At 43.5% G+C, this 14,099-nt stretch overlaps 1 protein-coding gene across 1 annotated transcript; it reads right to left on the reverse strand.

The window, feature by feature from the left end:
- Nucleotides 1-12,977, reverse strand: PRLH (prolactin releasing hormone). Its single transcript, XM_053287548.1, has 3 exons — nt 12,870-12,977; nt 8,428-8,591; nt 1-184 (listed from the first exon to the last, which is right to left on the reverse strand). The coding sequence occupies exons 2-3, from the start codon at nt 8,525-8,527 to the stop codon at nt 21-23; spliced, it is 264 nt and encodes an 87-aa protein (XP_053143523.1). The 5' UTR covers nt 8,528-8,591; nt 12,870-12,977; the 3' UTR covers nt 1-20.
- Nucleotides 12,978-14,099: the final 1,122 nt, after the last annotated feature.

Raw genomic sequence — 14,099 nt, forward strand, 5'->3', positions numbered from 1 at the left:
GCCATGACTGTAACACATAATCATTCATCTTCCACAGATGCATTGCTTTCTTCTATAGGGAAGCAAGCTTGCCGATGCCCGTAGCTAGATGGGTGGGCGCTCTCTGCTGTTGCTCTTCTCCGGCCAAAGCGCCCCACAGGTCGGATCCCTCGTCCTGTGTACCAGGAAGGGTCAATATCAGGATCTAAAAGCAAAGCCCAGGAGATAGTGAGAACCCAGTTTAGGTTTACCCACCCTCCCATGTTCATACTGGAATACGGAATCATCATATTTTAGGGCTGGAAGGGGCCTTGGAGGTTCTACTAGTACAGCCTCCTGCTCAGTAAAGGAAACTCCTACAGCACCCCTACCTGTTTTGTGTGTTTGTTATGTCTATGGGCTGTATTTCCAAGAACATTTACACATTTGCACTCAGATGGCCATTCAGCCTATTTGAAAACCTCCTGGGAGCATAGAAAACTGCCTTATACTGAGTCAGTCCATTGGTCCATCTAGCTCATTGTTGTCTACACAGACTGGCAGCAGCTTCTCCAAGGTTGCAGGCAGGAGTTTCTCTCAGCCCTATCTGGAGATGTCAGGGACAGAATTTGGAACCTTCTGCATGCAAGCATGCAGATGCTCTTCCCAGAGCAGCACCATATAGTGCTCACTCAAACATGTAGTCTCCCATTCCAGTGCAAACCAGGACAGATCCTGCTTAGCAAAGGGGACAATTCATGCTCTACCACAAGATCAGCTTTCTTCCCATAGGAGTAGAGCCCATCACTGCCCAAGGTAGACTGTTTGAATATTGAACAGCGCCTGCACTTAGGACATCCCTCCTAATGTCTATCCTGTATCTACTTGTAATTTCAACCCATTGGCTCTAGTCCTGCCCTCAGAAGCAACATTGTTCTCTCCCTCGCTCTCTCTCCCTCTCTCCAAGTGAAGAGTCAAGAATAGCAACAACAATGTTGCAAAGAACCAGGAGTCAATTCAAAGCAGGTGTGAGCAACTTGGTTTCTTCTTACTCATCTTCGGTCACAGAGATGGGGAGATTTAAATGGCCAAAAGTCAAGCCTCAGAACTTTAAAGTGTGACTCCTTGGAGCTACTTGGTTGAAATCCATATATTATAATGTTCTCACAATGGTATACCATGCATCTGGTTTTCTTCCTGTTCTGACAAGACCAAACCAGTTATAAACTTTTTTTGGTGTGATTTCCCATTAGAGTCTATGACTGAATGACTGGGAAAAGAGGACAGAACAGCCAAGTATAGCAGCAGCTGCAGCATCCATATCTTGCTACTCAGGCTCAACACCCAAATGATCTACCTCCTTTTACTTCTTTCTGCCTCTATTGTGTTCAACCCCTATACAAATAAATACATTTTGTTGAAAACCGGAATCGTGCTATATAAACCTACGCACGCACCCCAGTGACTGAAGGAGTACAAGAGCAGTAATTATTTTTTAAAAAAAAATTAAAAGGAGGAATTTGTGATCTCAATAGATGATTGGCATGATGCGTAGTTCTAACATCATCGGAAGAAACTTTAACACCATGGTAACAAACCTGGAAGCAGTGGTGCCCCTATGAGCATTACCCCACTTCCCCTCATTTGCGAGCATGGTGATGAATACAGAAAAGCTCATAGAGCCAACACCTGTTCTCTACAGTGGCACTGCTGCTTCCGGGTCTGCTACTATGGTGTGGCAAGTTCTTCAGATGACATTAGAAATGTGTATCATGTCAGAAAACAGAACTTACTCCAGAAAAGCTTATAAAGGATTGCAGCCAAGTGATTAATTAGCGATCATCAGACAGGAGGAAAGGGGAACAGGCGTGGGATTTCAGGAACTTATTAAACTGCAAAGTTCAGAGAACAAGGCAACACTGAAAACCACAATCAAACATGCTTTCTTTGAATGAAAGCATCATGACAGTTTCAGCAGAAGTGGGATTGTGGGGAGGTTTAATGCTGCAGAACTTCAGTATGCCAGAACTGTGGTAAAACGGAAGTGCACTATTGTGCAATTCAAAATGTCGGTCTATATGCACATTAAGCACCCGAAGGGGCACTTAAAATGGAGGGCCACTGGGAGTGACCACCGCCTACAACATTCACCATTTTTGCACCCATCCTTCTGTTTCAGATGCCCAACAAGCCAGACACAGTGGCCAGTCTCTTAAAGTGAACAGGGCCATTCCAGAGTGCTGCAGTGCTGACAAAATCTGCACAATGAGTAAAGCCATATGATCACTGTCCACACATGGAGTGGTTTTTTTCATTCCATGAATTCAGAAAATTCATTTTCTCTGGAATTGCCATCCTTTCTTCAATATTTGTTAGAGCAATGTCTACGTTGTCCTTTTAATTTCAATGGGAATGACTATTTTGAGTATTTTTCCTCATCATGTCAGGTAGTACTATCTATCTATCTATCTATCTATCTATCTATCTATCTATCTATCTATCTATCTATCTATCTATCTATCACCTAATATGTGCATCTCTAGGAGGTATACACAATCTAAAACACAAGAAATATAAAACTGAGTAAAAACAGTTAAAACTATTTCACAGAATAAAAAATAAGTTAATGAGATAAAAACAAATTAAAGAGTTTAAAATTAATTTCAGTTAAAAGCCTGAGAAAACAAGTGTGCCTTGAGGGTCTTTCTAAAAGTAAACAGAGAAGGAGATGCTCTTGTTTTAACAGGGAGCATTTTCCAAACCCCAAGATGTACCCCAACAGTAGACCCAGAGGTACCAACCCAGAAGTACATGGAACCCAGGCCTGTGTCTGATTCCATTTTATTATGAATTAATGCCTGAACTCAAGGTGAACTGCCACCCAGGTCTCATGACTGCCTTGGCAGACTGCTCTGTGAAGGAAGAGGCAATCCAGCATTGTATTGTGAAATGGGCACTCACAGAAACACAAGGGCTAGGCCTGAGCTATCATGCTAAAATGTAACTCATTATCAGATAATGTCTGTGGAAGAGGCCAGAGGCTGATCCCCCTTTCCTGTTGCAAGAAGTCTATGTTAATCTTTGTCAATGATTGCTCTGCTATGCCCAAAGGGGATACTCAGTTGCTGTCTATAGGAATTCCACTCTAGGAAAACACCTGTAGATTTAGTCTTTTACTAACACCTTTTAACTTCTGGGACTAGGCTGGGAAATCTGAAGGCAAGGGAAGATGCCCATTTGCAGCTCAGACATGGAGATTTGCTTTGGGAAAATAGAACATTCCCTCCCCAAGATAAGAGAAGATGGGATTAAAATCTCCCTGGACTGCCTGAATAATTAAAAGACAATATCCAGAAGGAAACAGCTGATTGTCGCCTTTCTGGGGACCCAGGAAGGATGAGGATATTTTGAGTAGACTCTATGGGGATCAAAGGAAGATACAACTATAAAGAATGAGGCTTACTGGACAGAGAGCTAGCAGTTTTTGCCTACAAGCAAGACCTGCTCATGAGCAATCCAAGGTTTTGCTGCCCAAGCCGTGGGGCTAAAGGAACTCTTTCCAGGGAGAAGGGACCCGTTTGTGACTTCTGCTAACACAGCGAGAAGTCAAGACTCCCCAGCCATGATATTCCCTAGCAATCTGCGTAACAAGCATACTTGCTCAATAACCATCCCAGAGTTTGCTGCCAAAGCCGCAGGGCAACAAGCAGGAACTCTGTCCATGGACAGGAACTGTCTGTGACTTCTGCGCAGTGAGAAGTCAAGACTTCCCCAGCCATGATACTCTCACTCTCTGCCTCAATCTGAGCAAACTGCCTGCTTGACCAGCCTGCTTGACTGCTAGAAGATAGCATCGCTCTCAAGCTCCTGTTTCCAGCTACAGCCTCTCTCCTTCAGCTGAAAGCCCCACCACTCTCAAAGCCTCTGACCCTGGTAATATACTGCTCCACAAGCCTTGGATCCCTCTTCCCTCCTTCCTACTAATTATTGCCACCCCCTTCCTAAGCCTTCCCTCCCTTCTTCCTTCTTTCTCTGCTTCTCTCTAAATGTTTTATTTAGGATTTGTTAGATTGTTAGATAGCTGTAATTACTGATTGCACACACACATGTTCGTTAGGCACATTACACTACATTGAATCAGAAACATCAATCAGAAAAAATCAGAAACTTTAATCAGAAAAAATCAGAAACAGTTTTAATGTGGATTATTTTATCCTGATGAGCAACTTTTTATAATAAAACCCACTGAACTTTCTGAGTGTGTCTCTCTCTGTCTCTGTTTGCGTGCCCAGATCCTACATGGTCACCATCTCCAAGAACCAATTCAGTTTGTGTATGATGTGACTTTGCCTCTTTCCTTCTGAACATGTACAGAGTGCAAAATCAGGTGTAGTTCACAACAAAGAGCAGCTACAGAGAAGGCGTGATCTCAAGTCACCTCCAAATGAGCCAGCAGTACCCATAACTGGACTTTCCAGATGGTCTTAATAGGCAACAGTGTTCATGACAAAGAAAGTACTCTCTTAAGTACCCTGCCTGGACCCAATCCATTGAGGGCTTTATAGGTAATAACCAGCACTTTGTATTTCACTTGGAAACATATCGGCAGCCAGTGCAGTTCTTTTAAAATTGGTGCCATATGGTTGCAGGGACTGGTCTGGATGCTATGACAGCCCCACATAGAGTGCATTACAGTAGTCAAGCCTAGAGGTTACCAGCATATGCACTACTGTTTTATGGCAATTTACTTCCAGAAATGGGTGTAGCTGACATGTCAGCCAAAGCTCCTGGCCGCTGCCTCAACCTGAGAAACCAGAGATAGTTCTCGATTCAGGAGCACTCCCACGCTACTTACCTGATCTTTCATGGGGAGTGTAACCTCATCAAGAACAGGCAGGTCTAAACCATCTCTCAGATCCCAACCTCCTCCCCCATAGTCAGTACCTCCATCTTATTTGGATTCAACTTCAGTTTGTTATCCCTCATCCAGCTCATTGCAACCTCCAAGCAGGCATTTAGGGAAGTTATGCCATTTCCTGATGAGATCGATATGGAGAAATAGATCGGGATGTCATCCTGCAGCAAACCTCCAGATGATTTCTCCCTGTGGTTTCATGCAGATGTTAAAGAGCATTGGAGACAGTATGGAGCCTTCTGGAACTCCGTACCTTAGTTCTCACCTTGCAGAGCAGCAGTCTCCAAGCAACACCATCTGGAATCTTCCAGAGAGGTAGGAATGGAGCCACTGTAAAACAGTGCCACCCAATCCCAACTCCTTCAGGTGACCCAGAAGGATACCGTGGTTAATGGTATCAAAAGCCACCAAGAAAGCCCAAAGGCTCAGCAGAGTCAAACTCCTGTGGCTGCAATCAGCATTTGTCAGCAGATGACAGGCAATGTCAGCCTTAATCTGACCCTCAGTGACTCTGGGCAGGTCCTACAATTGCTCGCGCACCTCCCTTTTTACTGTTCCTTATGATCTGGCTGTTTTCCAGTTTTATTACTCAGGCTTTTATGTATTTCTGTCTTCTCATGTCTTTTAACTTTATTACATCCATTTTGATACCCCCCCCCTTTATGCCTGTCATGCATTTTTATGACTTTTACTATTTCTCAGGCTTGTAGGCCCTCATGCTTTTGGTGTATTATCTACTATTTTTAGTATTTTTAGTCCTTTTAGTATTAATATGTACCATTTTATATGTAATCACGCTCATACTTTATGCTGGTCTATGTCCGTAATGAAGATTGATTGAGTCACACTCCCTCTGTCAATAGCCAATTGGATATCATCCATTAGACTGACCAAAGCAGCCTCAACCCCAGAGCCTGCTTGAAAGATGGTATGAAATGGGTTTAGATAATCTGTATCATCCAAAACCATCTGGAGCTGAGAGGCCACCATCCACTCAATCACCTTGCCCAACCATGCAAAATTGGAAACAGGTCTATAATTAGCTAACTCTGAGGAATCCAATGCAGTTTTCTTCAAATAAGGTTTAATAATAGCCTTCTTAAGATAAAGAGGCATCCTGCTCTCCCTCAGAGAAGCATTTATAAAATGTACCATAGCCTCTTTGATTGTACTATTGGCAGATGAAATGATCTAAGTTAGGCAAGGGTAAAGAGAACAGGTTGTAGGATGCACAGTTCAAAGCAGTTTGTCCACATCCTCAGGAGTCACAAACTTGAAAGTGATCCAATCTAATCCAAAAGAGGAGTTGCTGGACACCTCCATGGTAACTGCAGTAACTGTGGAATCCAGTTTGGTCTGAATATGAGAGATTTTATCTGCAAAAAAATCATTGAAGATGTCACAGCAAGTGACTGATGATTCCATTACAATTGCTTCTGAAGAAGAGCTCGAAACACATCAAGCAAGAGTTTTTATGGGTGAATAGAGAATGGATTATCATCTACACAGCACCTTTAGAATTCCCCCATCCCTTTTTTCCTTGGCTTTTCAGTGCTCAGAAAGATCTTTATTGCAGGACTTGACCAGATTACATCACTATAGTCCAATATTTGCCCTTGGTATACTCAGCATACTTAGTCTCAATAGTCATAGTTACATTTAGATAAAAGAAGTTTACCCAAGCTGAGAACACATCCTTACCTAACTAATAGGGGGAGCCTTCACCATTACTTGATAAATCTTATATGGAATGGCGCAAAATTTGGCAACACAAGCGGTAACACATATACTCTTATCAGCAAGAAGGTAAGTTGCATAAAAATCCATTGCTCTTCCCTTTAAACCTTCTAAGAGTGTTAAAGTTAGTTTACTCTGTGGAATGCTATAAAAGTTATAATAAAGTAAAACATGAGCCAAATTTTCAACTTCATCTGATCCATAAGGTGACAGGGTGTCTTTTGATATCTCCCCTCCTATAATGAATTAAGGTGAAGGCTCCCTGATGTGTTGGACATGTCGGATTATTAAAAAAAACTTGCCGGAGCTAAGGTCAAGGTAACCCACCAGTTCTTAATACAGTTAGAGAGTTTCTTGTGATTCAATATATAAAATACATTGTTCCAGGATTCCATTTAGCCAGTTCGAACCCCACAGTAACTAAAGATTCAGAAGAGTGTCCAGCTGTATGGCGTTTCCCCATTAACTTTGATAACCACTTAAAGTCAATCTGATCCTCTCAAACTAGGGGTGCCAATCCTCTTGGATGATTTAAATACTGTCAGCCACACTCAGGTCTCCACCTTATTCACCCCTGCCTCCAGCCTTAAGGCCGGGTTGGAGGCTTTTCGGTACTGCATCAGTCTCTCTCCCCTCCTTTCCTACTTGGTATAATTCAACCCCATTTTTATAGGAAAATCCTATTGGGATACAAATCTACTGAAAATCACATATAGAGGCTGTTCACACAAGCAGCTCTACCCGGGCTTGCACAGCTCTGTCCAGTTAGAGCTGGTCATGTGGACCACTGGGATTGGGCCCGATCCTGGCACTGCCCTGCTGGATAGCCTGAGTTCTGCCCCTGGGCTTTCACGGGGTAGAAGGGCACGAGTGCACCCTTCTATCCCAATCCCTGGTCATGTGCATGCTTGCCTGAGCATGTACAAAGCCAGGGGCAGGAGCATCCAGAAGTGGGGGAATCCTCCAATGCACCATGCTCTGGGTGCAGTGCACTGTAGGGTGCAAGATGACGTCCTCCTTCATCTCCCAGCTCTGCCACGGTGAGTGGAAGAACTGTAAGGGCAGGAAGATGGTGGGCAGGGAGGTGGGGTGGAGCTTGCCTCCCTGCCCACCCTCCCAAATGAGGTCCTGTGCATGACCTCACTGTGTCAGTTAAGTTCTAACCCCTGTGAATGGATAAGGTTTTTCAGAACTTCTGTGCCTTTAAACTAAGCATCTCCTCTCTTCAGGTTCAGCCTATTGTATTGCATCTGTTGATCCCAGCTGAGAGTTTGTGAGTAATTGCCCTTTGAATAGACTCTCTGTGAATTGCCCCACGTCATTTTCTTTTCCCACAAAAAGTTGGGATGGGGCAGTCCTAAATTTCTTATTTCCTCTCATTTTTCTTTTCTTAAATAGTAAAATAATACTATAAACAAGTTTATTTTGATATTTTGGAGAAGAAAATGAGAAGAAACAAGTAATTAAAAACTCTCCACTTCCCCCACAGGAATAGAAACGGGCATGGGGCAATACACAAAGGCTATTTGTTGGGCAATTATACACTGATCCCTCAGTCAGGATCAATACAAGCAATAAAACAGGCTGAACCTTCAACCTTTAAAAAAAAATGGCTAGGAATCTTTGTTGAATGCTTCTGAACAGAAAGATCTTACTGTAGCTATGGAGATAATGTAGTGCCATATTAAAGTGGTATTTGGAACCTCCACCTCAATCAGCTTGTAGCTGATTGCAGAAAGCAATGCCTCAGTAGCACTGAAGAGGTCACCTTCCTCTTCACCTGAAGAAGAAATAAGTTCTTATTTCCAAGAACTTACTTCTGATTTCCATGGATTGCTCAAGGATTCGGCCTTGAGTGTCAGATAACACCAGGCAGTCCAGCAGCAAGCACAAGAGGCAGACAGATAGCAGTTTCATTCCTTTCAGCTTTCTTCAGTGTTGCTTTTACTTGTAGCAGATACTTGGGAAGTGCCCACTCAGCCTGTAGTAACAAGGGAAATAGAGCATTACATTAATTATCAGTCTCATGCAAGGAAGGATCCTTTTCAAATGAGTTTTCAGTCAATGATAGAACTAGTACATGTGTCTACAAAAATTCAGTATGTGATGACAATGAATTTCAAAGTTGAAGTTTGTCACCAAATAGTAACCATTGGCTATCCAGTTCATATCATGTTGAACTCTGTAAAGCAGTTATCTTCACTAGTTTTCAAGTGGGAGCAACTTTGCAAAAATAAAATAAAATAATAAAATAAAATAAAAAACCCCTCCAGGGTAAGAGCCATTTCCCACTGTGTTGATCTCCACAAAGTATTGTGTTTTTCTCAGTGCTGGGAGGGTCCTGGGAGGGAGCACTTAAGAGAGACCTCTCTTAAGTGCTCTAGGAAAGGCTACAGTTCCCAGAAATTTGTGGCATGCCTTCCAAAATGGTGCAGGGTCTCAGGAGGACTCAATTTCCCTCAAAGGAGCCTCCCCCCACCCCAACACTGCATAAAGTGCTTCTTCACATGGCTCCTTCACACAGGTCAAATAAACAATTAGTCATTGAGTCACACTCAAAGTTGATGGGGGCTGTCACTGGTCCATGGGCCTTACAATGAACAAAAGTGATGTAAGGAGCAGCGTTAGAAGGTGCAGCAAGCGCATGGAAATACAGAAAAGAAACCTCTGCAGATGAATGCTAAGGACCATTGAAAATGATTGCTAGACCAATCCTCCACTGGGAAGGGACTGAGATCAAAGAACCTTCTCATCACTACATTTACTGAATGTCCAGGGGATTTGGAACATTGGGCTCTTTTTTTGGTCTCAGTTAATCAAACAGTACAGCGATGCTCCCTTCTTGGAGCAGAATCAGGTCTTAAGTTACACCTGCCTCTGGTGGCATTCAAACTGCTGGGTCCTTGTGTATAGTTCTCAATTATCTGTGCATCTTAAACATTTTGTTATACGTGACTGTATATACATTCTTATACATTGCTATAAAATGAATGTCTGTTATATCCCTATGCACACATTATGTTAAATCAGGCTTGTAGGGAGGTCAGCAGCGGCCCATGTTCACCTGCCACCGTGGCCCCCTGCCCCGCCCGCTGGGTCTAATGTCAGATGCAGGGGGTGGGGTTTTGCTCGGAAATGGGGCATGCACCCCATTTCTGAGCAAATTCCCAGCCAGCGCCTGCTTTAAAAGGCAGGGAGACGCATTCCTGACCAGGCTGGGAAGCCGGGAGTTGGCTAAGCGGCTCAAAATAGAGCTGCATGGCTCCGTTTTTGAGCCACTTAGCCCAGTGTTGGCTTCCCAGCCCAGCCGGGAATGTGTCTCCCTGCCTTTGAAAGCAGGCACTGGCTGGGAATTTGCTTGGAAATGGGGTGCATGCCCCATTTCCGAGCAAAACCCTGCCCCCTGTGTCTGACGTCAGACACAGGGGGAAGAGCAGGGGCTTAAGGCATGGTCCTTGAGGAGAGTGGCCCCTGTTCTTTGAACCCGTTTGTGCAGTGATGGCTCCACACCTGTGTTAAATGCACGTAAATCCATGTACAGTATACATATGCATAGATCTGTTCGCATACACACACATTATGGTCAGTTCAGATATAGTAGTTAAATTCTTCTCTGTGACTTGCATTTGAGGATGGCCTGGACCCAGGTTCACTTTTTAAACAAATGCATGTGCAGTCATTCAAATCAAAGCATTTATATGTGTACAAAAACCCGTGCACATGTACAGCAGAACAGCTTCTATCCAGGCTCATGTTGTGTATGTGTAACGTAATGTTAATCTCATGTGTAATGTTAGCACAAAGACATTGCTCAAAAAAAGAACATCTGTTCTAGATGAGTTCCTGTACTAGTGGAACTATGTTGTTCAGTTTCACAGCATGTTGTACAACAGGTTGCACAACGCTTGCAGCACAGCCTTGTATGTGTCCTGGAGAACAGCTTCCACTAGTGGTGGCACAATATCGTGGAGCAACACTTTGCACAGCTCCTCAAACTTCTTACGTGCATACAGTTTTTCTCGTTGCAATAGTGCAATATTAGTCTGGATGTCGGCCAATGTCTGAAGGTTTGTGATATAAATAAATCATTGAGCTTGTTCCTTTCAATCATTTTTTGGGTTACTTGGGTGAACTTTTGCCCTCTTGTATTGAGCAGGGGGAGAGAGCAACTGTGCCTACATATCCCAGCACTGCATTTTTCCAGTGTCCATTGCAGGTGTCCCTGGTTTCTTTTTAGCGTGTAAGGGAACCATCTTCTCATTCCTGTGTGAACCTTTTTGTTGATAAGTGGTATAAAATAAAATAATAAAATAAAGTAAAATAAGCGGCTCTATTCTGCCCCACCTAGTCTGACTACCAGGAGATGCCAGGGACTGAACCTGGAAAGTTTGTTCACAAAGTGTGGCCCCTTCCCTCTCTTTTGGAAGGTGGATACTGGATAGACACCTGTTTCCCCCCTAATATAAAATCCACTTCCTAAATTGCAAGGATCATGTACTTTGAACTACAAACATTGACAATCCTTTCGTTGGAACTGGGACTGCTTGTTCTTCTGTTGGAAATAAGACTGGGAGAATTGCAGGATGCAGTGGCTAGAGACTTGATTATGACTCAGGAAGTGCCTGGCTCAAATCTCACCTGCCATTCAGCTCACTAGGTGCCTTTGAGCAAGCCGTTCTCTCCCCATCTCAGCTCTGCATCCAGGGAGGTGGAAGGGAAAGGAAAGAGCTGCCTGCATTGAGTTGCCCCACCATCTCAGTCAGATAGGCATTCAGAGCTGAGCCAGCAAACAATTTGGGTGATGGCTGTAGGAATTTCCTCCTCTGCAGCACCCTCCCCACACACAGTCCCTGATCTGGAAGCCTCTTCCTATGATCAAATCACTCCCAGGGGCAGATAGGTACATCTGTCAATCAGGTATCTGCCAGAAAGGCTACTAGGTGGCACTGTTTGGGCTGACCTCTGCAACACTGGCACAGAAGAGGAACAGCTCTTTCTAGGACCCGGTGGCAGAATGCAGAGCGGCGATGGGGAGGCACAACTGTATGGAGCCAAACTCTTACAGGTCACCCTAGTGCCTAGTGCAACAAAACCAAAGCTTCTCCATGTGGGCCTTCAGGGCAAAAGAGGCTCCACCTTCTGCTTCACCATTCATTCATTTCAGTGGGAAATCCACTGGATCCTTTGGAGCAAAAATAACAGCAAAAAAGTACAGTGTGGCAGCCAAAATCCACCCCATGTCTATGGCAAGCAGCAGTTTGCTAACACTGGGGCAGGGTATGAACCTCTAAGAGAGGAGAGCTGGTCTTGTGGTAGCCAGCATGACTTGTCCCCTTAGCTAAGCAGAGTCCTCCCTGGTTACAAATGAATGGGAGACTAGAAGTGTGAGCACTGTAAGAGATTCCCCTCAGAGGATGGAGCCACTCTGGGAAGAGCAGAAGGTTCCAAGTCCCCTCCCTGGCTTCTCCAATATAGGGCTGAGAGAGATTCCTGCCTGCAACCTTGGAGAAGCTGCTGCCAGTCTGTGAAGACAATACTGAGCTAGATAGACCAATGGTCTGTCTCTGTATATGGCAGCTTCCTATGTTCCTAACCTTTGACACATTTTAATGGTGAGGCTGCTGGCCCTATGAGACTGGATGTGTGTGAAAAAGAGACTGTGTGTAGTGCTACTAACTGCTGATAAGCTGCTGTTTCCTAGCTTTGGTTTCCCATCTGGAATAACAATGGTGCACTTCCAGTACTGGCAGTGTTGCCTGTCATTCATATTGCTGTCTTAGAATGTGGTGTACACCTACAATAGCTACAATATTTTCTTCTTGGTAACTCCAAAATACTCAGCAGCAACACCAACTATCTCCCCCTCATTGCTGAAGGCAGCATCAGTTTATTGCACATCTGAGTTTTGAACACAGAAAACGATCAAATGCGATTAAGATTCCGGAAACCTAGATAGCACCCCCTTTGGTTTTTCTTACAATAATAAACTATTATCGGAGTAAAGGAAATTGCTACACGTGCAGAAACCCTTTGCATACAGAAATACAAACACACCAAATGCATACATGTCCACACAAACTTGAAAAATGCAACAAAAATGGATGTGGAAAATAATTTTGTTTGGAAAACTCAATTTACTTTGATAAAGCCACAGGTAGTATGCCTTCTATGTTGCCTCACTTATTCCTACTTTTCCTGAAACAAGACAATACTCAGAGACACACAGAACTGATACACCAAACTGAAGAAAAATACTTACTTTCCCCCAACAGGAGAAGTGGAGAGCGGCACTATTTTTCTGTCCTTGTAATGGTTGGACTTGGTGCAAACTGGCAGTCCCTCTTTGCCTTTTTATGCATTGCCTTTGTCTGAGACCATAGGTGGCTGTGACATCAGCACTGGGACAGGGCATCTCTGCATCATCTCCCCTCCCAGAACTACTTATGTTAATTTCTATCAACTCAAGGAAGGAGAATATTTCTTCCTTTGAACAAATCCGATAGCTTGGAATTAGACTGATCACTTGTCTTTCTTATTTTGCACTGAAGATTTCAGCTTGTGCAAGGCACATATTATTCTCAGATATTCTGAAATGTCTTATTGGACATTAAATGCCAGATTAAACTGCAGGTGTACAAACCTTTCTTTCTTTCTCTTTCTTTCTTTCTTTCTTTCTTTCTTTCTTTCTTTCTTTCTTTCTTTCACTGTTAGTAAACTGTTTTCATTTAAAATTGCATTCCCACCTATTCTTGCAAACCCTGCCTCCCTCCATATTTTGCCACAAAATATGAGTGCTGTGCTCAATTGAGCTATGCTTTGAGTGAGCACAGCTCAATTAGAATAATAAAGTTGCACATTCTGAAAAAAACAGCCGCTCAATATTGTGTATAGATAATGTGTATAAAATTTGCTTGACGTATTCTAGTGTGTGTATATGTATGTATGTATGTGTGTGTGTGTATACACACACACACACACACACACACACACACATACAGTATACTCACATATATATACACACACACACTGCATATATACACACACACACTAGAATAAGTCAGGAAAAATTTTATACACGTTATCTGTACACAGTATTGAGCTGCTGTTTGTTTTCAGAATGTGCAACTTTATTATTCTAATTGAGCTGTGCTCCACTGGCAAGTGGGAAAGAGCTCATAGGTGTGTGAAGCCATACATACCAGGCAAAGGTTCTCAGGAGCACGGGAGTGACTGTGCTATGGAACATTTCCACATTTGACTGCGAGATTCCAACAAGGCTCTCACTTTCATAATTCAGTCTGATTTAGGCAGGGCTCCAAACTTCCCTATCATTGTAAGTCTAAGGTATATAGCAACAACTGCAGCATATCTTATGCTAAGGGCGCACCTAGGCGAGAGGTGTTCACCCCTCTCTCTGGCAGCCCCTTGGGAGTCAGGGAGAAAATGAAGAAAATAGGGAGGGGTGGAACTGGGGGGGCCTCAGGAACCC

This window comes from Hemicordylus capensis, chromosome 1 (genome assembly GCF_027244095.1).
Source record: "Hemicordylus capensis ecotype Gifberg chromosome 1, rHemCap1.1.pri, whole genome shotgun sequence".
NCBI classification, from domain to species: Eukaryota; Metazoa; Chordata; class Lepidosauria; order Squamata; family Cordylidae; genus Hemicordylus; species Hemicordylus capensis.

Bases quoted from the DNA above. Each gene is read 5' to 3' on its own strand.
- PRLH (XM_053287548.1), bottom strand. From the start codon at position 8,527: ATGAAACTGCTATCTGTCTGCCTCTTGTGCTTGCTGCTGGACTGCCTG. The intron at 185-8,427 runs GTAAGTTCTTGG...CTTTGCTTTTAG, and splicing joins GCAATCCATGGAAATCAGAA to ATCCTGATATTGACCCTTCC.